This window comes from Triturus cristatus, chromosome 11 (assembly GCF_964204655.1).
Source record: "Triturus cristatus chromosome 11, aTriCri1.1, whole genome shotgun sequence".
Classification (NCBI taxonomy): Eukaryota; Metazoa; Chordata; class Amphibia; order Caudata; family Salamandridae; genus Triturus; species Triturus cristatus.
Genome location: NC_140594.1, coordinates 783,119,016 through 783,141,933, shown reverse-complemented (window position 1 = coordinate 783,141,933; position 22,918 = coordinate 783,119,016). Strand labels below are relative to the sequence as shown.

At 50.1% G+C, this 22,918-nt stretch overlaps 1 protein-coding gene across 4 annotated transcripts in view; it reads right to left on the bottom strand.

The window, feature by feature from the left end:
• LOC146785433 (ubiquitin carboxyl-terminal hydrolase 48-like) overlaps positions 1 to 22,918 on the bottom strand; it is a 353,159-nt gene that overhangs the window by 99,137 nt on the left and 231,104 nt on the right. For all 4 annotated transcript variants that reach the window (XM_085634485.1, XM_085634487.1, XM_085634486.1 and 1 more), the window contains exon 7: positions 10,041 to 10,175. In XM_085634485.1, the coding sequence (XP_085490611.1) occupies positions 10,041 to 10,175 (135 nt within the window). The remainder of the gene's footprint in view (positions 1 to 10,040; positions 10,176 to 22,918) is intronic.

The following is a 22,918-nucleotide window of genomic DNA, read 5'->3' as shown; positions in this document are numbered from 1 at the left end:
ACGTAGTACGACCCTGTTGGCGTGAACCTGTATAAACGGCTCTTGAACGGTTAGTGCCTGGAGTTCACTAACTCTTCTCAAAGAAGTGATCGCTACTAGGAAAGCTACTTTCCAGGTAAGGAATTGAATCTCGCATGAGTGTAGAGGTTCAAAGGGTGGACCCATCAGGCGTGTGAGGACCAAGTTGAGGTTCCACATTGGAGCCGGTGGGTGGCTTGGTGGAATGACTCGTTTGAGTCCTTCCAAGAATGCTTTGATGGCAGGCACTCTGAATAGAGAGAGGTGCTGCCTGGTCTGCAGATAGGCTGATATTGCGGTCAAATGGACACGTATAGAGGTGTACGCCAGATTGCATCGGTATAGGTGTAATAGGTAACAAATAATGTTTTGGATGGATGCATCGAGCGGGGTAATGTCATTATTATTGCAATAAATGACGAACCTCTTCCATTTTGCTGCATAGCAAGCTCTGGTAGTGGGTCTCCTGGCCTCCTTAATGATGTCCATACAGTCAGGTGGCAGGTTTAGGTAGCCAAACTCTAGGACTTCAGGAGCCAGATTGCCAGGTTCAGCTGTTGCGGATCTGGGTGCTGAATCTCTCCATGGTTCTGCGTCAAATGCTCGGGTTTGACCCGCAGCCTTTGATGCGGCACCACGGAAAGTTCGAGAAAGGTGGTGTACCACGGCTGGCGTGCCCATGTTGGAGCAACCAGGACGAGCGTCAGTGAGTGTTGACGCAGTTTACGTGCCACCAGCGGTATCAGTGGTGCTGGGGGAAAAGCGTACGCAAATCTGCCGGACCAGTTCATCCATATCGCATTGCCCTGCGACTGCGGATGTGGGAACCTGGCGGCAAAGCTTTGGCATTTTGCGTTTTCGCTTGTCGCGAATAGGTCTATCTCTGGATGACCCCACTGCTGGAAGTACGGTTGGAGTATTGATGGGTGTAACTCCCACTCGTGCATCTGGTGGCTGTGTCAGCTGAGCAGATCCGCCATCTGGTTGTCCTTGCCGGGGAGGTGTTCTGCCATGAGGAACATGTGCCTTTGAATGGCCCACTTCCACATGCTCTGAGCCAGATGAGACAACTGTGGAGAGTGTGTTCCTCCCTGCTTCTGTATGTAGTACATGGCAGTCATGTTGTCCGTTCGGATCAGCACGACTTTGTTGCACAAGTGTACTTTGAATGCTTTCATAGCGAGGAAGATTGCCATCAGCTCTAGAAGGTTGATGTGCATCTTCTTTTGTTGTTGTGTCCATAGTCCCTGCACTGTGTAATGGAGTACATGAGCTCCCCATCCATGGAGAGACGCGTCCGCCGTCAGTATTATCTGTGGGACAGGCTCTTGGAACGGTCGGCCCTTGCAAAGGTTTTGTGGATTCCACCAATGCAGAGAGTTGTATGCCCGACCGCTTACCAACACTAGGTCTTTCAACTGTCCTTGAGCCTGATTCCACTGACGTGCTAAGCACTCCTGAAGCGGGCGCATATGTAATCTCGCGTGGGGGACTATGAAGATGCAGGAGGCCATCATGCCTATCAACTGCATGAACACTCGCGCGGGAAGGGAGTGTTGTGGTTTGAACTTTGAAATCAGCATTTGCATGCTGTTGATTCTCACCAAATTTGGCTGAGCTGTGGCCGCCAGAGTGTCTATAGTCGCACCTAGGTACTGTTGTACGTGTGCGGGCTGTAGATGGGATTTTGGGTAATTTAGTGAGAACCCCAGACTGTGAAGGAGGTGAATGGTGCGGGACATGTGGCTGGCACATTGCTGGGCTGACTTCGCTTGAACGAGCCAGTCGTCCAGGTAAGGGTAGACGTGTATGTGCTGCCTCCGTAGATGTGCCGCCACAGTAGCTAGGCACTTTGTAAACACCCTTGGTGCCGTTGTCACGCCGAAGGGAAGGACTTTGAATTGGTAGTGCTGCCCTTGAACAGTGAACCTGAGGTATTTTTTGTGTGATGGGTGAATGGGTATGTGGAAATACGCATCCTTGGGGTCCAGTGTGGCTAGAAAGTCTCCCTGCTTGAGCAGCGGGAGGACTTGCTGTAGAGTGAGCATGTGAAAATGCTCGGAAAGAATGTATCTGTTTAGGGGTCTCAGGTCTAATATAGGTCTGAGTGACCCGTCCTTTTTCGGTATTAAAAAGTACAGGGAGTACACCCCGTACCTTGCTCGTGGACGGGTACGACCTCTATTGCGCCTTTTAGAAGCATACTTTGCACCTCCTGCTGTAAGAGCGTTAAGTGCTCTGAGGACATAGGACGGTTTTTTGGAGGTATTGTGGGTGGAGTGGAGGTTAGTTCTAGACAGTAACCGTATTTGACAATATCTTTGACCCACCTGTCCATGGTGATGGAGTTCCACGTGGACAGGAACCTTTGTAGCCTTCCCCTGACAGGTGTTATGTGGTCGGGAGGAAGGGAGAGGGCGTCACTGCTTGTTCTTGGGGGAGGACCTGGTGTTGCCGTAGCCGCGTCCTCTGCCCTTTGTACTGGAGCCACGATATCCACCCCGGGTGTTTTTATCGTAGGTGGTTTGTGTATTGCCCTTGTTGTATGTTTGCTGTGACCCCTGTCCTCTACCTGCTCCTCTATTTCCGGGGCGACGAAAGGAGCCGCTCCGAAAGGACTGAGTCTGGAGAGCCCCCATGGACTTTGCAGTGTCCGTGTCCTTCTTTATTTTCTCTAGGGTGGTGTCAACCTCCGGGCCGAATAAATAGTCGGGTTTGACAGGCTGGTTGAGTATGTTGTTTTGCACCTCAGGTTTGAATCCGGAGATTCGTAACCAGGCATGTCGTCGCAGCATGATGCTAGTGTTTATGGCCCTGGCAGCTGTATCTGCGGCATCCAGCGCGCACTTGATGGATGCGTTTGTGAGGAGCTGTCCCTCCCTGATGAGGATCTCTGCACCTTCTCTGTATTGGTCAGGGAGATGTTGGATTAGTTGCTCTAATGTGTCGTAGTGCGCTCTATCGTAGCGAGCGAGGAGTGCTTGAGTATTGGCAATGCGCCATATGTTGGCTGCCTGGGCGGCAACCCGTTTGCCAGAGGTCTCTAACACCTTGGACTCTTTGTCCGGGGGAGGAGCATCACCTGTTGTTTGTGAGTGTGCCCTCTTGCGAGCATTCGCAACGACAATGGAATCCAGAGGTAATTGGCCTCTGATGTAAGTAGGGTCCCCAGGCGCTGATCTGTATTTCTTGTCGATCCTGGGGTTTATCACTCTTGCCCTGGTGGGTTCCTTGAAGATGTCCTTTGCTGGTTTGAGGACACCCTTCAACATGGGTAGAGTTTTTATATTTCTTTCTGAGGATGCAAAAGTATCCATAAGAAAGTCGTCCTCAACAGTGTCCGAGTGAAGTTGCACCCCATGATTGGCCGCAGCACGTTCAATTAGAGCGTTGAACGCTGCCGTGTCCTCTGTGGGAGATGTTTTTGCTCCATAGAGTTGCGGGTCTTGTGCATCCATAGGTGCACCTGGGTCCACAGGGTCATCCCAAGTTTGATCAGGGTCCTGTTGGCCGTCAGGGTCCATGTCTCCGGGGTAGGGGACTTGGTCACCCATGTAGTCCACCAACGCATCCGTGTCGGAGTGTGTGGGAGAGAAGGATTGTGGATCCTGGTAGAGTGAGTGGAAAGGTTCGTAAAGAACTGGTTCTGAAGCCACAGGCAGCTTTCTTTTAAGTGGAATCCTGAAGTAGTCCAAAGCCGGCTCCGAAGTTATTTTCCGTTTGTGGATAATCATCCTGCCGGTGTCGGCGTCGATTAGATGCGATGGAGACGTCTCCGCAGAGCGTTCGGCAGGCGTGATTGTGGTATGGGTCACCCGTGTCCTGATTTGGAACAGTTTCGGGGCCGTGGATGGTGGCAGGCCAAAAGTAATGTTGGCTGGTGTCGAAGAGGCTGCTGGAGCTTTAATTGGGTCGGAGCCCGACGTGTCCTGGAGGACCATTTTCTTTTTGGTGCTTTGCGCAGCAATGGGTCGCGTCTGGAGCGCCCTCGAGTCTTTTGCACCGACCGGTTCTGTTGAGGCGGTCGTGGATTTTTTCGGCGCCGGTGGGTCATCGAGTCGAGGGGCGGGAATGGCCGTCGACTTCTTCGATGAGTGTGGCTTTGGTGTCGCCGTGGAAGCGGTGTGAGACGCTGCAGGCTGTTTGACCTTTGGGGTCGGAGTCGATTGCGTCGGTGCCGGGAGCCGAGCAGGTTTGGTGGTACCGAAGGCCTTCTTCCTTATGTCGACTCCGACGTCGGCCGCTTCGAGTTCGGCACCGAAGTCTCGTTTGGTGCGCTCGGTGCCGATGTGTTTTGCTGGCGTCGAAGGTGTGGAGGGCCTCGATCCGACCAGCGCCACTTTCGGTTTCGGTTTCAATTGAACCAATGCAGCTTTCGGTTTCGGTTTTGAAGAAGGGAAACCAGCCGTTTTGGGCATTAATGGCTGCCGCTGAGTGTCCGAGGGCGGGGCCGAAGAACTGCGGGATAGGTCTTGGGTAAGGCCCGAAGGCGATCCCTCGACCGGAGCCATAGACTGTTGCACTGGGCTTTCTTCAGTCTGAACAGGTAGGCCTTGCTCGTCACCGGAGCTACTCTCTTCGGCCCCTAAGGCCTCATTGTAGTCTCCTACCTCGGTGTCGTCTTCATCTCTGCGAAAGAGTGTTTCGTCGACGTCTTCCGATCCGGAGTCATGTTCGGAAACGGGACTGGAGGGTAGGTTCTCCACTTCTTCGACATCTTCGGTCTCGGCGTTGGAAGATGTCGGCCGGGGCCGGTGCCGCTTGCTGCGCCTCGAGTCTCGCCGCTCGTCGATTCCGTAGAGTCTTCTTGGATCGAAATCTGGCACAGGCCATGCATGTAGATTCGTCGTGATCCGGTGAAAGGCATTTGTTGCACACCGGATGGACGTCGACGTGGGGATATTTCGCATTGCATACCGGACACCTCTTGAACGGTGTCCTCGATTCCATCGTTGATGTCGAATCGACGGTCGGGTAAGATGCGAAAGTTTGTTCTGGAAGTTAGTAAACTAACAAAGATACTATCGATACCGATCGAGAACAGTACCGACGCGAACTAAAGGCCTTTTGGCCTGAAAAAAGATTTTCCTAACTTGAGTCAAGATAGCACATCCGAACCCAATGGCGGAAAAAAACAATCTGAGGATGGAGAGGATGCCCATGCGCACTGTAGTCCAGGGGAGGAGTCACCTATCCCAGGATACTTCGAAGACTCTTCCAGGACAACAACGTGCAAACATCCGGACCCAACACTAGGCGGCGATCTATGCACAGATATGAATTCAGCAGCCCACATGCCTCGAACACATACATTTGGAGATCTCCTTGGTTCCCATTATTATGCCTTTGACACACTTCGCACCACTCCATGGCCTCACTGAGCCAAGTTCTCCACTTTCTCTTAACATTTGCCTACACCCGCACCACTCCATCATGGCACCCGGACTGCGTTACCAACCCAATGAGGCTTTATACAGATCATCGACTTTACACCACTCTATGGTCTAACTGAGCCAGGTTTACCAAACTCCTTTCTTAATTTGCCTATACCCGCTTCATTTCCACCATGGGGCACGGACCGCATTGCCAAATTAACTAGGCTCTATACGAGTCATCGACAAGAAATACAATAATAGGCTCACAGACTTGGTGAGACCAGAAACCATTTAATTCCCTTCCCCTCCTGTGAGCCTTACTATCACATTATACCTCCGCTCACTTGAATTAGAAGTGTTGCCATCCCTGTATTAATATCTAATACATACCGAGCCACTCCATCATGGCGCTCAAAATATGCATCTACACGAATTAAGACAGACGCGCCCTTGCGAGTTTCAGTCGCTACGGACGTGACCTCGCTACACGTGACCAACCCCCAGCCAATCAACTACCACATAAAATTCAGCGCCGCCGGACCTTAGTTTACCTTCCGGGTTCGGCGACGCGGGCAGGTTAATAGACCTCCAGGGGACCTTTGACTTGTGAGTACATTCCTTGCTACCTCGGTAGCTTGTTTTGTGTTTTTTGTTTTGTGGTCTGTTTTTTGAATCAGACAATGGGGCAGCGACTATACTTTTACGAGGGTACCTCCTAACTCCATTAACAATAGAAACCACCATAAATCCCTCCCGCACACATTTCCACCCCCGTACTGGGGAGCTGAGCAGGGGAGCATTCTGATAGTAGTCTATGCCGACGAACACACGTAAGTGGCCCTGATCTACATGAATTGATTAGTTTTCCTCCGTTACTTTTACTTTTGGGCTAACACCCTTCAGTTACATTTATAAGAGGCACACAGGATTGTGAGAATGAGCACTCTTGATTTTTCACCTCTATGCTTGTATTTGCCTCCACCTGTCTTTTTTGCATTACCGTCTCATAGGAAACGAGTGTGTTTCTCCCCCTGATGACGCGCCATGCACCTGATGATGAGGTTTTTATAATAGGATTCGGTGAGTCCGCATTTAACCACAGCTTTTCATTACAACTGTCTATACTTAGCTGTTTTTACCAGATTCCCGCTATGCTCCCAGAGTTAATCAATTTTAATTTCCTTTCTTTTCTTGAATTATCATCAAGAGTTGACATGTTAATATTTGGATAGTGTTCCAGTATAATTGTCTAGAATGTACTTAATTGCAATACTGGTCGAATATGAACTAGTGTTAATCTGTTGTCACAGATTCCTTTCTTTTTGGGGGTTTTACTATTTCCCTTTTTCATTTTTGTCTCTTTTTCTTAGGTGACCCCTTTGAGATATTATAAATACTAAAGGTAGGGGAACCAACCAAGGGTTGATAACCAGTTTTGTCCACCCCTTTCACACCACACTGTAGATAGTTTTTTAGCACATATCACAATAGTATCATCGGTCCTGACGAAGCGCCACGGGATCCTCCAGACCTACTGGGCGCGGAACATGTTGACCAGAAGAGTAGAGCGTAGCTAGCCACTCCTCTCTTTGTGAGCAAGTATAGCTTTTACGCCACTCACCCCTTTTAAACAAGGTGGTTGACTGAGCCAATAAAGTCATATTTCGGATTAACCAACCTTTTTTAACTATACACGTCTACACACACGGGCCCTCACACGCACGCACCATACGGCAGGGAACAAAAGATCTCCGATAAAGAGCCCCTGTATGGGTGCCCGTCGGGTATTGCACCGCCGACCCGACGAGGAGCAAAACCCAGATGATGAAGCATGACACCTAGCTTGCTGGGTGTGTGAGGGTTTTAGTTCCACCCTAAAGGGACCCCCCTCCCTTGTGCATTCACATTCACTAGGTGTAAGTCTGACTTCGGATAACTCCTTTCCTCCAGACTTTTCACTCTGTAGGAACTGCACATCTCTCGCTTGTGTTAATAATTGTGTGCACAATAACATGTGGTTTGCTCGAGCCCGAGCCACCTGTAGGCTTATATTTCTTCGGAGCCGAGCCCGAGGGCGGGGCTTCTGAAGACAATTTTTGGTCGTGACTGGGGCCAGCTGGCGGAGTCTTGACCGATGCCTTTTTTGGGGGGGTTGGGGTAGGGGCACTGGTACTCACTCGTTGCCCCGGAGTGATGAGGTCATCAGAATCGTCCGCTTCGGATACGATTTGGAGGTCTTCGGAATCGTCTTCCGGGACATCCTGAGCAAAGATGTCCTCTGGTTCAGGAGCGGGTCTGGCCATGATATGGCGTCGAGCTCTTCGGTCCCGGATGGTTTTCTTGGAGCGGAATGCGGCGCAGGCTGGACAGCTGGATTCGTTATGTTCCGGCGAGAGGCACAGGTTGCAGACCTCGTGGTGGTCACTGTGGGGGAACTTTGCTCCACATTGGGGGCATTTTTTAAAAGGTGTCCTTTCCATGAGCCGTATCCGGAACCGGTCCGATTGGATTTCGACGTCGAGTTGTAAAGGTTTTTGGTTTCGAAAGCTGGATTTTCAGAAGTTTTCAGCCGGAGTGGAAAAGTTCATCCGAACCCAATGGCGGAAAAAAACAATCTGAGGATGGAGTGGATGTCCATGCGCACTGTTGTCCAGAGGAGGAGTCACCTATCTCGTGACCAAAAGGCTTCTTCCGAAGACAACAACAACCTGCAATCATCCGAGCCCAACACCAGATGGCGATCTTATCCTAAGTGTGTGATCTGCAGCTCATATGCCTCGAACAGCTGTGTTTAGCTTTTGTGGCCCTCACAGCAGCTATCGACTGCGTGATTCACAGTAAACTCTGGTCAACATTAGAAGTTATGGGGGTTGATGTTCAGATCATTTAATTCCTGAAACGTTTTTATACTGATGCGAAGGCTTGTGTACGTTGTGGTTTAAAGGGTGAGTGCTCGGCCCCATTTCCAATAAGGAGGGGGGTCAGACAAGGATGTGTACTGGCCCCTTTTCTTTTTAATCTTTACATTAACGGTCTGAGCAAGGCACTCCTGAATGGTAATCAAGACTTTCCTCAAGTAGCGGGACGTATTGATGTCTCGTACCCAAGTAGGCCTACAGAAGATTTAAGATTCTTTCTCTAGTTTTATGGAAGATCTTGGATTATGAGTGAATACTTAAAAAACTTTCATTATGCGGCGCGGCCATGGTATCAAGAGGTCCAAGGATATGTTTGTGGCAGGACTGAAGATCGGGGAAACCAAGAGATTTTCGTATCTCGGAATTCTCTTTGACCAAAACGATACTTGGGCACAAGCAGTTTCAGCAAAAAAATGAGTGTTATTAAGATCAATAAACGCCCTGACCTACCTTGCAAAACAACTAGGCAGGAGACCACCAGTAGAACTGATCAAAATCTACAAAGCAAAGTGTGTCTCCACTGTGGTCTATGGGGCAAGGGTCTGGGGGCTTGCTGATTTGCTTCCAATTCAACGAGCGGAAAGATGTATTTTATCTGTCCCGAAGAGTACGTCATCGTTTATCTGTTACGCAGAGCTGGGTCTCCCCTTTATTTCTGACTTAATACAATTAGAGCCAGTTCTTTTATGGCACAGGCTCTGGACTAGAGAAGAAACACATTTAAATCGAGAGATCCTGACAGACACCTTGAAACTAGAAGGGGCACTAAAGATCTCATGGCTGCGATATGTTAGGAACTTCCTACAAGACTTCGGTCACTTAGAATATTTTACTAATCTGAGAACCATTGACATAACGAGGAAGGGCTTGAAAAAGGAGGCTACTGGACACTATTAGAGTATCCTCTGAGATTACAAAGCCGACCGTTGGGTAATAATCAGTTGATTTTAACCACTTTTAATATTCAACCCTATTTAACTTTTGCACCAGGTGTTTTTGATAGATTTTTATTGACTAGATTCAGGCTGGGGGTCTTTCACAGACTTGTCACCATTCCCAAAACGAATGACTGGGCACAAGATCTTGATATGTGTACTTGTGATAATCGATCGGCACAGTCCACGATACATGTTGTTCTTTTTTGTAGATTCTATCTTGATGCGAGGAACGTTTGTGTATTACCAATTCTGAACTCGCTGGGGCTCTGGCAATGCCGACCGGCTCTCCTCGTATTACAACTTTTGGACAATACGCACAATGTTTTTAGGATTGTAACTTTTTTAAAGTGAGTTTTGAGTCAAAGGAAATGTATGTTTATTTAATCTCTTTTTATCTGTGACTTGAAATATGATCAATTTTATAATGTTTATTACCTGCCATTATTTATGGATGACATTCTGTACTTATGTTTGGTATTTTAATCTATGAAATAATTGTTGTTATACTCTATGTGCTTTTATGATTGTTTACATGGCAATCGAATAAAGCTTTCCTTGACTTGACTAGTGTAAGCTATCAGAGTTTTTGAGAATTACCACAGAAAGGATCAGCGGGTTGGCTGACTGACCTTAGACTAAACCCTATCTTCACTTTCTCTCATACAAGCATTACATTCAGAGCAACTCCAGAAACAACTGTTTCTATCTTGAACACCACCAAAGAGCACAGGTGTAACTTCACAACGTCTTATAAATACACTCACTGGAAACAGTGTTCTTTTTTCACTTACTTCTTTTTCCAATGGAACTTTCAAGGAGTTCTCCACAGAAACCGAATTATACATCTTTTGAAAACGGCCACTGTAGATTTCATATCGCTTCAGGAGTATGACAAGAACTTTGGGGAGTGATTCAAAGTAATTACGCTGGGACAAATGAAAGTATAGAAAAGACATGATCATAAACATGGAGTGAAAAAAAAGCATTATCAAAATATTTGAAAGGCTGAAGTTCGATATCTACGACTGTATGAATCAAACAAGCCCCTTGCCTTAAAGTAATTCAATAAATAAGCTTAACGTCAAGGATAAACAAGGGAAAATAAATTACACCATCCAATTCCCACTAGTCTTACCTTCCGCGACCTTCGACCCCTGACCAGCACAAACCGATTCAGGCTGGAGCATTTTCTGTATTAGTGAACTGCAGATTCGTTTCTCTGCTGTAAAGTTGCAGTTCTAGTTTCTTTAACAGTATTTTCACAGCTTGCTTGCTCAGGCACAAGGAAGCACAGCATAAGTAGCCATATTATGCTCCAGTAACAACAGAACCGTCAATGAGACCATACTGAAACAACCTTTGTACAACAAGCATTGGCCAAGCCAATAGGTCTCGCCTATGCGACAGATACTGGCTTTGCCAATGTCTTTTAGCCATATTGTAGAGGAGCACAGTTGAGGTGCAGCATGGGTAAACGTTAGAACGATAGTGCTATGACTTGTCATGGGTGGGTGGAGGGAGCAACACAAACAACTTGGAAGTGGATGGGAATAAGCAACACGAACAACTAGAGGGCTTTGGTGGGAGGGAAGAAGTAATAGAGACAAGAGTGGGTGTTGGGGAGAAGCAACATGGACAGGGACGGAGGGAGGGGAAGAAGCAACATAGAAGAGGGGGTGGCAGGGGAAGAGGCAACAAGGGCAACAGGGTTTGGGAGGGAGAGGGAAGAGACATACAGACAAGCACAAGGGAAGAAGAATTAAAAATAGCACCTCAATGGCAGCAGGAGCAGCGGAAGTACACTAATCAATATGAAGCAATCAGTACTTGGTCCATGCTCCTCTCGAAAGACGGAGTGAAGCTGGCACATGCTGGCCAATTAGGAGGCCTGAAAGAGGAGTCACAATAAAGCCAATGAATGGTAAGTAATGGACGGGCTCCAAGCACTTTGTAAAAAGAATAGCTTTCGCAGGCAACAGCGCTTTTGTGCTGTCTTAGGCAAGACCTAAAAAGTACCTTCCAGTCACAGGCTGAAATGCAATTCGCCAACTTCTATACGTACAGCCCTTTACCTTTAACTTATGCAATAGTGCTATGTGGGCAAAATAACAGGAGAGGAGGCTCTGATTCTCATAGTTCTCCAGGGTCGAATCCTCAATTAGGAGAATTATATATTTTAACAAAGTAAAGTCAATTGTAATGTTTCAAGGACAATTCTTGTTATTATATAAAACCACAGTAATGTTGTGAAAGTCTTTACAAATAAATACACACAAAATAATTTGATAAAATTAATAATAAATAGTACAGTGATAAACCTCAACGTATCCAGTGTCTGCAGCTGTCAGGTACTTCCTAATATAGAGGTAGAGTGCTCTTCACAAGACAGCTTGCAGTCCAATGAACTGGAAAGGGTGGACAACAGCAACTGTGACAAGGCTCAGGATGCTTGAAGCACATGCACCATGTACAGAAGGACATTATTGGGGATGAAAATTTAAAGGAAGGCAATCTACAACTACATTTGGATCTCTTGGAGCACAGAACCCCAATTGGTAGGAAGGAATATGCTACTTACCAGTATGCATCTGTTCTTGGCATGTAGAGCTGCAGATCTACACACTTTTGCATAGATCGCCATCTGGTGTTGGGCCCGGATGTTTGCAGTTTGTTTTTCCTCTTGGAAAGTCTTTGGAAGTCACAAGGTCGGTGACTCCTCCTTTGGATCGTATTGCGCATGGGCTTCGGCTCCATCCTCAGATTGTTTTTCGCCAGCAGGGAAAGATGGAGCATAGTAATAACAGTGAAGAAACCCATGTGTGTTGTATCTAAATAAGATATACTGGAACAGATACAGGTAGCCAGGGAGGCGGGTGGGCGTGTGTAGATCTGCAGCTCTACATGCCAAGAACAGATGCATACTGGTAAGTAGCATATTCCGTTCGAGGCATATGAGCTGCAGATTACACACTTTTGCATAGACTATATAGCAGTTCCCAACCTTAGCGGCGACCACCGGTATCTGTTGCAGTGGTTTGAAATAGTGTTTTAAGTACAGCCTGGCCCACACTAGCTTGTTGCTTAGTTTGCACATCTACACAATAGTGTTTGGTGAAAGTGTGCGGTGTTGACCATGTAACTGCTTTGCAGATATCGTCTAATGGGATGTTCCCTAGAAATGCCATGGAAGCACCTATATTTCGTGTAGAATGGGCTTTAGGGGGAACGGAAAGCATTCGTTTTGCTTTGCGGTAACAAATCTGGATGCATTTTACAATCCACCTAGCTATCCCTGATTTTGAGATGGGGTTGCCCTTGTGTGGTGGAGAGAAAGAGACAAACAGTTGTTTGGTCTTTCGGAAAGGTTGTGTTCTCTCGATGTAGTAAAGTAAGGCTCGTTTTGACATCTAGCGTATGCAGAGCCCTTTCTGCAACGGTCTGAGGTTGCGAGAAAAATACTGGTAGTTCTACAGATTGGTTTAGGTGAAAAGGGGAAATGACTTTAGGTAGGAATTTTGGGTTGGTACGGAGAACAACCTTGTTATGGTGCATTTGAAGAAAAGGTTCTTGTATGGTAAGTGCTTGTATCTCACTGACCCTTCTAAGGGAAGTGATAGCTACAAGGAAAGCCGTTTTCCATGTTAGGAATTGCAGTTTGCATTTATGCAAAGGTTCGAAGGGAGGCCCCATCAGCCTTGTGAGAACGATATTTAAGTTCCACACAGGTGAGGGTGGTACTCTGGGGGGAATTATTCTTTTCAGGCCTTCCATGAAGGCTTTAATGGCAGGTACTCTGAAGAGTGATAGATGTTGCCTGTTTTGTAAGTAAGCTGCAATTGCTGCGAGGTGTAGTCGAATGGACGTATAGGCTAGATTACACCTTTGTAGGTGGAGTAAGTAGCCTATGATGTGTTGTATAGACACGTCCAGAGGATTGATGGTGTTGTTATGGCAATAAAAAACAAATCTTTTCCACTTGGCAGCGTAGCAGGCTCTAGTGGTTGAGCTGAGCTGGGTCAAGGTGCCTGATCTCTCCATGGTTCTGGGTTAGGAGGCATGGTGAGAGGTGTAGCTTTTGGTGTGGTACTACTGAGAGTTCCAGCAGCGTGGTGTACCACGGTTGTCTGACCCATGTTGGAGCTACTAGGATTAGTGTGACGGAGTGCTGTTGTAGTTTTCGCACCACTAATGGAATGAGTGGGAGAGGCAGAAAAGCGTACGCAAATTTGCCTGACCAGTTCATCCATATCGCATTTCCTTTGGACAATGGGTGTGGGTATCTGGCGGCGAAGCTTGGGCATTTTGTGTTTTCGTGGGTGGCGAAAAGGTCTATCTGCGAATGCCCCCACATTTGAAAAAACGGATAAGGAACCTGTGGGTGAAGTTCCCACTCGTGGATTTGTTGTGTCTGTCTGCTGAGCAGATCTGCCACGGTATTTTGGACTCCTGGGACAGGTTGAGCTAGGAGAAAGATTTTGTGGGGAATTGCCCATCTCCATATGCTCTGTGCTAATTGAGAGAGCTGTGGAGAGTGTGTGCCGCCTTGTTTTTGTATATAATACATGGCCGTCATGTTGTCTGTGCGAATGAGGACTGCCTTGCCTGAAATCTGTGTTTGAAAAGATTTCAGGGCTAGAAAGATTGCTAGTAACTCCAGATGGTTGATATGGAGTAACTTTTGTTGAGGCGTCCATGTACCCTGCACTGTGAGGTGTAATAGGTGAGCTCCCCAGCCGGAGAGCGATGCGTCCGTTGTTAGTATTATCTGGGGAACCGGGTCTAGGAACGGTCGACCTTTGGAAAGGTTTGTGGTGTTCCACCACTGCAGAGAGCGATGGGTGCGACTGTCTACCAATACCAGATCTGTCAGTTGACCCTGGGCCTGGTACCATTGGCGCGCTAAGCACTCTTGGAGTGGACGCATCTGGAGTCTTGCATGGGGCACTATAAAAATGCAAGAGGCCATCATCCCTATTAGTTGCATGAACACTCGTGCTGGAAGGGAGTGTTGAGGTATGAATTTTTGTCGCAAAGCCTGAATGCTTGCAATCCTGGCCGGATTGGGGTAGGCTATTGCTTTTGAGGTGTCTATGGTGGCACCGAGGTATTGTTTTATGTGGGATGGTGTTAGCTGGGACTTTTGGTGGTTCACCGTGAAGCCTAGTTGGTGAAGTAGTTGGATTGTGGTGGCGGTGTGGTGTACACATTGATTGTATGAAGTGGCTTTTATCAGCCAATCGTCCAAGTATGGGAAGACGTGAATGTGCTGTCTTCTCAGGTGTGCCGCCACCACCACTAGGCACTTGGTGAATACCCGTGGTGCTGTTCTGACTCCGAACGGGAGCACTTTGAATTGGTAGTGTTGTCCGTCCACTACAAATCTGAGGTACTTTCTGTGAGCATGGTGTACTGGAATGTGGAAGTATGCGTCTTTCAAGTCCAGTGTGGTGAGAAAGTCGTTCTGGGAGAGGAGCGGAAGTACCTGCTGAAGCGTTACCATGTGAAAATGGTCTGAGTGTATGTATGTGTTTAGGGGCCGAAGATCTAGAATAGGTCGTAGAGTCTCGTCCCTTTTTGGTATTAGAAAATATAGGGAGTAGACCCCCAAATTTTGTTGATTGACAGGAACGTGTTCTATTGCCTATTTTTGTAGGAGGGAGATTACCTCCTGCTTTAGTAATGTTGAATGTTCTTGTGACATTGGGCGTTGCCTGGGTGGAATGTTTGGGGGGGTAGATGTTAGTTCCAGGCAGTAGCCTGACCGAATTATTTGGGTCACCCCTTTGTCTGAGATGATGGTCTCCCAGACATGAAGGCAATTTTGGAGTCTGCCCCGACTGGAGTGGAATGGTCTGGGGGGAGCGGGGGGGGGGGGGGGGGAAGTCATTGGGTAGTAGGTGTGGCAGAACGGGCGTTGTTTGTTTTGCCTCTGCCCTTGTTGTGGTTACCCCTGTAGCCGCCTCTTTGGTAACCTTTTGTAAAGGTGGTCTGAGTAGGGGATTTGTACGATGTGGACGCTGTGTCTGAGGAGTAGCCTCTGGATGCACTCCGAAAGGAGGAGCGGCGAAAGAAGCGTCTGGGCGGGTGAGACTGTAAGGCCCCCATGGATTTTGCGGTATCCGTGTCCTTTTTCATCTTTTCTAAGGCCTCATCCACCTTTGGTCCGAATAGATGTTCCTGGTCAAAGTGATGGTTAAGTATGGAGGCTTGTCCTTCTGGTTTAAACCCAGATACCCTTAACCAAGCATGACGACGGAGAAGGACGCTGGTGTTAATGGCCCTGGAGGCCCTGTCTGCTGCATCTAGGGCACAACGTATAGAGGTGTTTGTGATTGTTTTACCCTCTTGAATTAACTCGTTGGCTCTACTTTTATATTTTTCAGGGAGATGGTGCATTATGCTTTCTAATTCGTCATAATGAGCCCTGTCATATCTGGCCAGCAGTGCCTGAGTGTTTGCTATACGCCATATGTTGGCGGCCTGGGATGCTGTGCCTTTGCCTGATGCATCTAGCAGTTTTGACTCCTTGTCAGGTGGTGGTGCATCACCTGACGCTTGTGAGTTTCCCCTTTTACGTGCCATAGATACCACTAAGGAATCTAGTGGCGCTGGTCCTCTGATGTAAGAGGGATCTGAGGGAGCAGGTTTGTATTTCTTTTCAATACGTGGGTTAAGGACCCTGGCTCTAACTGGGTCTTTAAAAACTTCTGCCGCATGCTTTACCACCCCTTTGAGCATGGGCAGTATGGAGGTGGACCTATGTGAAGTATTGAATGTGTCTAGGAGGAAATCTTCCTCCACAGGGTCATTATGCATGTCCACCCCGTGATAATGTGCTGCCCTTTGCAGAAGATGGTTAAACCCGAATGAATTTTCTGGTGGAGATGGTCTAGAAGGGTAAATATTGTCTTGTGGGACGTTGGGGATATCTGGTATATTGTAATCGTCCCATGGATCTGGAGATCCTGTAGGGGTGGGGTCTTGTGGCACATCCCCTGTATCATCATATGGGTCCCCCTGATCATCATCGTCTGGAGACGGAGTAGGAGAACGATGAGGTGGGGAAGGAGGAGGAGGTGGAGGGGGAGGGGGAGGGGAAGGTATTCTGAACGGAGAGGTGGCAGAGTCCTTCCTCTTTGGAGGTGGAGGCGGAGCAGGCTTCTCCAAATGTCTCTTCTTAGTAGAGTGTGTCAAATGTCCAGTTTTTGGATCCTTGGTGAGAGTTTTTTGCAAAGGATCCGGTGTAAATAGCTCTGGTGAGGTAATTTGGTCCGTCGGCGCCGAAGGCGTCTGGGCCGATGATTTTTTAGGTTTTTCCATGCCGGTTTGATGTTTAGAACCCGGCTTGGGACCCTCCGGTCTCTTGGTCGGCGCCGAGATGGCCTTCGGCTTGGAAGTGTCGGTGCCGGTGGCCTTGTGTGGTTTGGTCGGCACCGAAGATGGCGTCGGTGCCTAAGAGCTGGGTTTCGACCCCGAGGGCTTCGGTGCGGAGCTCGGTGTCGAGGTGGAGGCAGGTTTCTTTTTCGGTGCCGAAGTGTGTTTCTCGGCACCGCTGGTAGGTGGGCTCGAGCCCGAGCCCACAGAAGGCTTACTCGGCGTCTTCACCGGGCCCGAAGGTGGGGTGTGTGAAGCAGTGTCTCTGGTCTTGCCTAGGCCTGGAGGCGAAGGCGTGACCGAAGCCTTTTTGGGTGTCGGCGCGGGTATGGGAGGGGGTAGATTGGTACTCACGACCCTCTGCGCCGGAGTGATGTCCTCCACATCTGACTCGTCGGCCTCGGAAGCACTGACTAGGTCCTCTTCGATGCGATGATGTTCCGGATCGTCGATGTCGTCTCCGAAGATGCCGACTGGAATGGACGTCGAGGAGTGTGCCATGTTCCTTCTGGCTCTTTGGTCCCGAATAGTCTTTTTGGATCGGAAAGACTTACAGGTCGGACAGTCTCGAGCCTCGTGTTCAGGGGAGAGGCAAAGGTAGCATACCTCATGAAGATCGGTGTGGGGAAATTTGGACCCACATCGAGGGCACTTTTAAAATGGAGTTCTTTCCATGAGTCGGGACCGGAGCCTGGGTAGGCCCGAAGCCCGCCGTCGACGACTGGAACTGAAGGATTGCGTCGATGGGAAGGCGCGTTGATTGAAGAGATCGTGATCGAAACAATATAGCAATTGGGGTGAGGATTGCGCGTGGATCGTCAAACTGGAAGCTGTTCGGAACCGGAGCGCGAAGATTACATCCGAGCCCGATGGCGGAAAAAAACAATCTGAGGATGGAGCCGAAGCCCATGCGCAAAACGATCCAAAGGAGGAGTCACCGACCTCGTGACTTCCAAAGACTTTCCAAGAGGAAAAAGAAACTGCAAACATCCAGGCCCAACACCAGATTGCGATCTATGCAAAAGTGTGTAATCTGCAGCTCATATGCCTCGAACAAGGTATTTCCTCTGTGCCTTGATTGTGCCTCCTTCATCCAGTCCATTTATGGAAGACGATAGTCTTTCTCACACTGCTGTAATATTTTATAGATCATATGTGGGCCGATTTTTTAGCAGTTTGTGGGCTTAATTTAGCTGGGCCGGTTTTTACTGTTGATTTCTCTGACATTAAAACAAACATTGTCTGCAGCAAATCCAAATGAATGAAGGATTCCATACCTTGCCAAATGTTCACGTAGTGTATCTTTAAAAGTTCAAAACTGGCCTGATTTACAATGGTGGGCCACTTTTTTAGCTACCGGGTTCGCTAACGAGGGCCACTTTTATTTTGTTGCCCGGGACAATTCTTTGCCCAGTCCAACCCTGCCAGAGTCTAGTGCCTGAAACAAGTCACTGCTACTTTTAAGATGCCAAATCAGTGCATATCAGCCCAGTTGATGAACATTTGGAGTCTGATTGGACCAAACATGGATCAATACTAGACCCACAAGCAGTGCTTAATTTGTAAAAGAAAGAGTGCTGGTGCCCAGAGCTTTGCCTGGAAACCCACGGCCAGCACTTTTAATCATCATCGCACTAAGTACCAAGGCTCGGGGCTTTAAGTGGCCGGGTCCTGCCTGTGCTCAGCACCAGCAGTTCTAAAAAGCAGGTGCTGAGATGGGTCCCTATAAGGCTCTCCATTTTTGCCCTCACCATCGGTGGGGAAAAAATCTTACCTCTGCAGCAGTACCACCCTTCACTGCCTTTAATGTAACTTCAAACAAACTTGTTTTTGTTCTTTCACAGTCTCATCATCATTTTTTTTTTTTTTTTTTTTTTTTAAATTATTTTTATTGCAGGAATTAGTAAATCTTTACATAATCGGCCAGCATTACATCTCAAGCCGGAGCGTTGAAACCCAACCCTCCGATCCCCTCCGGAAATTGCTTACACAGCCGTTCAGCCCACAACCCTGGGGTCGGGCGGCGAAAGTCCGTGGGGGCTCAGGAGGTTGTCGAGGTCGGCCCGGAGGATTCGTTGTCCTTCATCTGCTTTTCTAAACAACCCTATAACTCCAAAAACACCCCCCCACCCTTAAAACCCCCCAATCCCAGAAAAACCCTCCCCCCCCCCCCGCCATCAGCGCGCGGCATCAACCGCAACCGGATCTTCTTGGGGACCCATGGGGAAAGCAATAAAGCTGAGCAGTGCAACCGTCTAACGGGACTCAGGGCGCGCCGCTTCCTCTCGTTCGGCATCGCCGGGGGCGCAATACTCCCTAAGGGCCTGCACGAGCATCTCCCACTCCAGCGCTGTCTCCTCGGCCTTCTCGTTACGCTGCCTCCAAGCTAGCTGGTATCTAAGCGTACTCTCCCCCGCCGCCCACTTCAAAAATTCGCTGTGCCACCGGCTCCCCGTCGGGCCGGTCCGTGCCTTCCAATTCCTGGTCACCTCCCGTTTAGCAAGGAGCAGCCCCAAATCGATGAATTTACTAGATATTTTATTCTTGGGGGTATGAGGGAACCAATGCAGGAGACCCACCGCCGCATCCAACGAAAGGGATCTCCCCGTCGTTTCCTCCAGGGTCTTCCCCACTTCCTCCCAATAGGCCGACAATCCCGGGCAGGCCCACAGCATGTGGAGAAGGTCCGCCTCCTGGGCCGGGCACCTGGGGCACTCTGCTGAGGCCGCCGCAAAATATCGCCTGATTTTCACCGGGGTCAAATATGCTCTATGGAGCACATAATAGTGGACTAATTGAAAGCGGGCGTGGCGTGTGCCCTTCCAGGCACGCCGCACCAGCTGAGCCCAGGTCGTCTCTGGGATCTCCTTGCCAATGTCCTCCTCCCTACGGTTTCTCAGGGTGGTGAGGGGAGCCAGCCCCTCCTTGAGCAGTCTACCGTAAAGGCATGTGACCGCCCTTACCGTGCCCGCGGACATCATCACGTATTGGCACACTGGGGATAAAAGGGGTTCTGCCTGCCCGGACCTCCAGTGCGCCTGGATCGCTCGAACAAGGGCCGAGTGCAGCAAAAAGTCGCCGCGGGGAATCCCGAAGCGATCAATGAGCTCCTGGAATGGCAAGAGCGTCCCGTCCTCATAGAGATCACCGATGAGCTGCAGGCCGGCGTCCTCCCAGGTCGCCAGCCGCGACCAATCACCCCCATGGGGCAAAGCCGTTAGCATCCCCAGCGGTATTTCGGGTGCATACGGTGTTCGCTTGTGGCCCCGGGCGTGAGCCCGGTTCCAGCACAGGCGAACAGTCCGCTCCTCCATGGACAAGTCCTGCAAGGCCAATCGTTGCCTCATCACTATGAAGGAGAGAACATGCCTGGCCATACCCGTTCCCCTCCTGTCCTCGGGGCCCCGGAACTCCCGAGCGATCTCCTGGGTGAAGGTCTGGAGCTGCGCCGCTAAGTAATATTTTTCGAAGTCCGGCACCGCAAGCCCACCCTCCTCCTTCGGCCTCATCAGGGTCTTGAGGGCCACCCGCCGGCGGCCCGAGCCCCAAAGGAATCCGACTATCATGGACCGTAATAGTCGAAACGTGGTCGGTGGGATCCAGATCGGTAGTGTCCGGAAATAATATAACAGCCGGGGGAGCGCCACCATTTTAAGCAGAGCGATCCGCCCTGCCACCGAGAGCGGCAGCGTGGCCCAAAAGCCCATACTGCCTCGAAGTGCTCGGATGCCCCGGGCAATGTTCCCATCAAGGAGGCCAGAAGGTTCGTGGTAGACATACAACCCTAGATATTTGAAGCAGTCGGGTTCCCATCTAATCTCCCTACTTAAGGCAGGTGTAGGGGTGCCCCTGCGAATCGGGAAAAGACAAGTCTTAGTCCAATTCACTCGAAGGCCCGAGACCTCCCCAAACTCCGTGAGCGCCGTCGCAGCTCCACGTAGGGCAGCAAGCGGGTCTTCTAGGAAGAGCAACAGGTCGTCTGCGTATAGCGAGACGTAGTGCGGACCCGACAGGGTCCACAGGCCCGCGTAATGGGCTCCCGACCGGAGATGCAACGCAAGAGGCTCCACCGCCAGCGCAAAGAGCAGTGGGGAGAGCGAGCAGCCCTGCCTCGTGCCCCGTTCCACCGGGTATCGTGAGGAAATCAGCGGTCCCGCCCGAACCCTGGCTGACGCCGAGGCGTACAGCACCCTGGTCCAGCTGACGAAACCCTCCCCGAGGCCGAACCTCCGCAACACAGTGCAGAGGTAGTCCCATTCCAGGCTATCAAAGGCCTTCTCTAAGTCCACTGAGAGGACAACCGGGCATGGGGCGTCCACAAGCGGTTCCCCAAGCAAGCGGCACAACCTGCGAATGTTCATGGTCGTGTTACGCCTGGGGATAAAGCCAGCCTGGTCCTCATGCACTAAGGAACTCATGTGCCCAAGCAGCCTCGTGGCCAAGATGCTGCTCAGTATTTTATAATCCACCGTCAGCATCGATAAGGGACGGTAGGAGCCCGGATCGGATGAGTCCCTGCCGGGCTTGAGGAGCGGGACCACCAATGCCTCACACATCGAGCCTGGAAGGCGCCCCAGCCTCCTCGCCTCTCTATATACCACCAACAACCTAGGGGCTAGGAGATCGGCATAAGCCGCATAGAACTCTACAGGAAGCCCGTCCAGGCCCGGGGTCTTATTTCTCGCCATCTTTTTAATGGCGCTACGGATCTCTCCCAGTTCTATGTCGGCCCCCAAGGTTTTAGCCACCTCCTGCTCCATTGCTGGAATCTCTAGGGGCCGCAAATAATTATCTAGCAGGGCAGGGTCTCGGACAGAGCGACTGCGGTACAAGCGCTCATAGTATTGCCGGTAGCAGCTCAAAATCGCAGGCTGAGTATACACCTGGGTTCCGTCTGCCCAACGCATGGACGTCGTCAGTGAAGTCTGCCGCGCAGGGTTGGCCAGCCACGCTAACAGCGCGCCCGACCTATCCCCCTCCGCGATGGACCGAACCGTATAGGCTTTATAGTCAAAACAGCGGAGCCGTTCGACCTCTGCTGCCACCGCCTCCCTCGCCTCCGCCGTGCGCGCCTGTAAGTCTGGGTGCCCTGGGCGGCGTAATTCCAACTCGCGGAGTTTCCGATCCGCTGTCTCCAGGTCCGCGAGGATAACTCGCCGCACACCGACCTGTTTAGATATGCAGTACCCTCTCACCACCACCTTAAAAGCGTCCCACTCTAGCGCTCTCGTGCTCGCGGTGCCACCGTTGGACGCGAAGTACTCCGAGATCGTGTCACCCAGGTCCGCCTTGAAGACACTGTCCTCAAGGGTCTCGGGACGTAATTTCCAGGTGGGCACCGCCGGCACCCCAGGAAACCAGCGAAGGTCCAACAGGAGGGGGTTATGATCAGAAATGGTTCTGGTCAAATATTCAGACCGGACCGCCGCCGAAACCAATTCGGGCGAACCAAGAAAGCCGTCCAATCGAACGTGCAATTCATGGAGGCTCGAGAAGTAGGAGTAGTCCCTAGTTGTGGGGTGTTGCGCCCTCCAAATGTCCGTTAGGCCCCAGTGAGTCTGCCAGTCCCGACGGTCCCTAGCCAAACGACGAACCGGAGAATCAGGGAGGGGTGGGTGCGAGCGGTCATTGTCTACATCCACTACGGAATTGAAATCTCCACCCAGCAGGATGGGCCCGGAGAGGCAGTGGGCCAACGAGCCCGATAACCTGGAAAGGAAGGCAGTCTGGTCGACATTAGGAGCATGCACACAGCAAACGTTTAGGTCTCTCCCTCCCAAAGTCCCCGAAATGGCCACATAGCGCCCCTCTGGATCTATCACTGTGTTCGTGACCTGGAAGGGGACCCCAGCTCTAACCCAGATCAGCGCCCCTCTAGCATACGCGGAGTACGAGGTGCAAAAGACCTGCCCCCTCCATCTACGCTGTAGCGCCGCCCCTTCCGCCTTGTTCAGATGGGTTTCCTGCAGCAGCGCCATTTGTATCCCCCTACGCACTAAATAAGCGTGGACCTTGTGACGCCTGGACATTGTATGAAGCCCCCGTACGTTCCAAGTAACACATTTCAGATTGGCAATCTCAGCCATTGTCCCATATCAGTCTCGCAAAGTCTCCCCAGCTGGGTCCCAACCATAAAAGGACATCGATCCTCATAGCACTGATGGCGGCCATTGTCCCCAAACAAAACTGAACAACCCAAATATTAATCAACTCCCCATCCACCCTCCCCAGAACAGGACCCAAATAGCACCATCTAGTTCCCATCCAAACCACACTCCCCAACAACCCACTACAC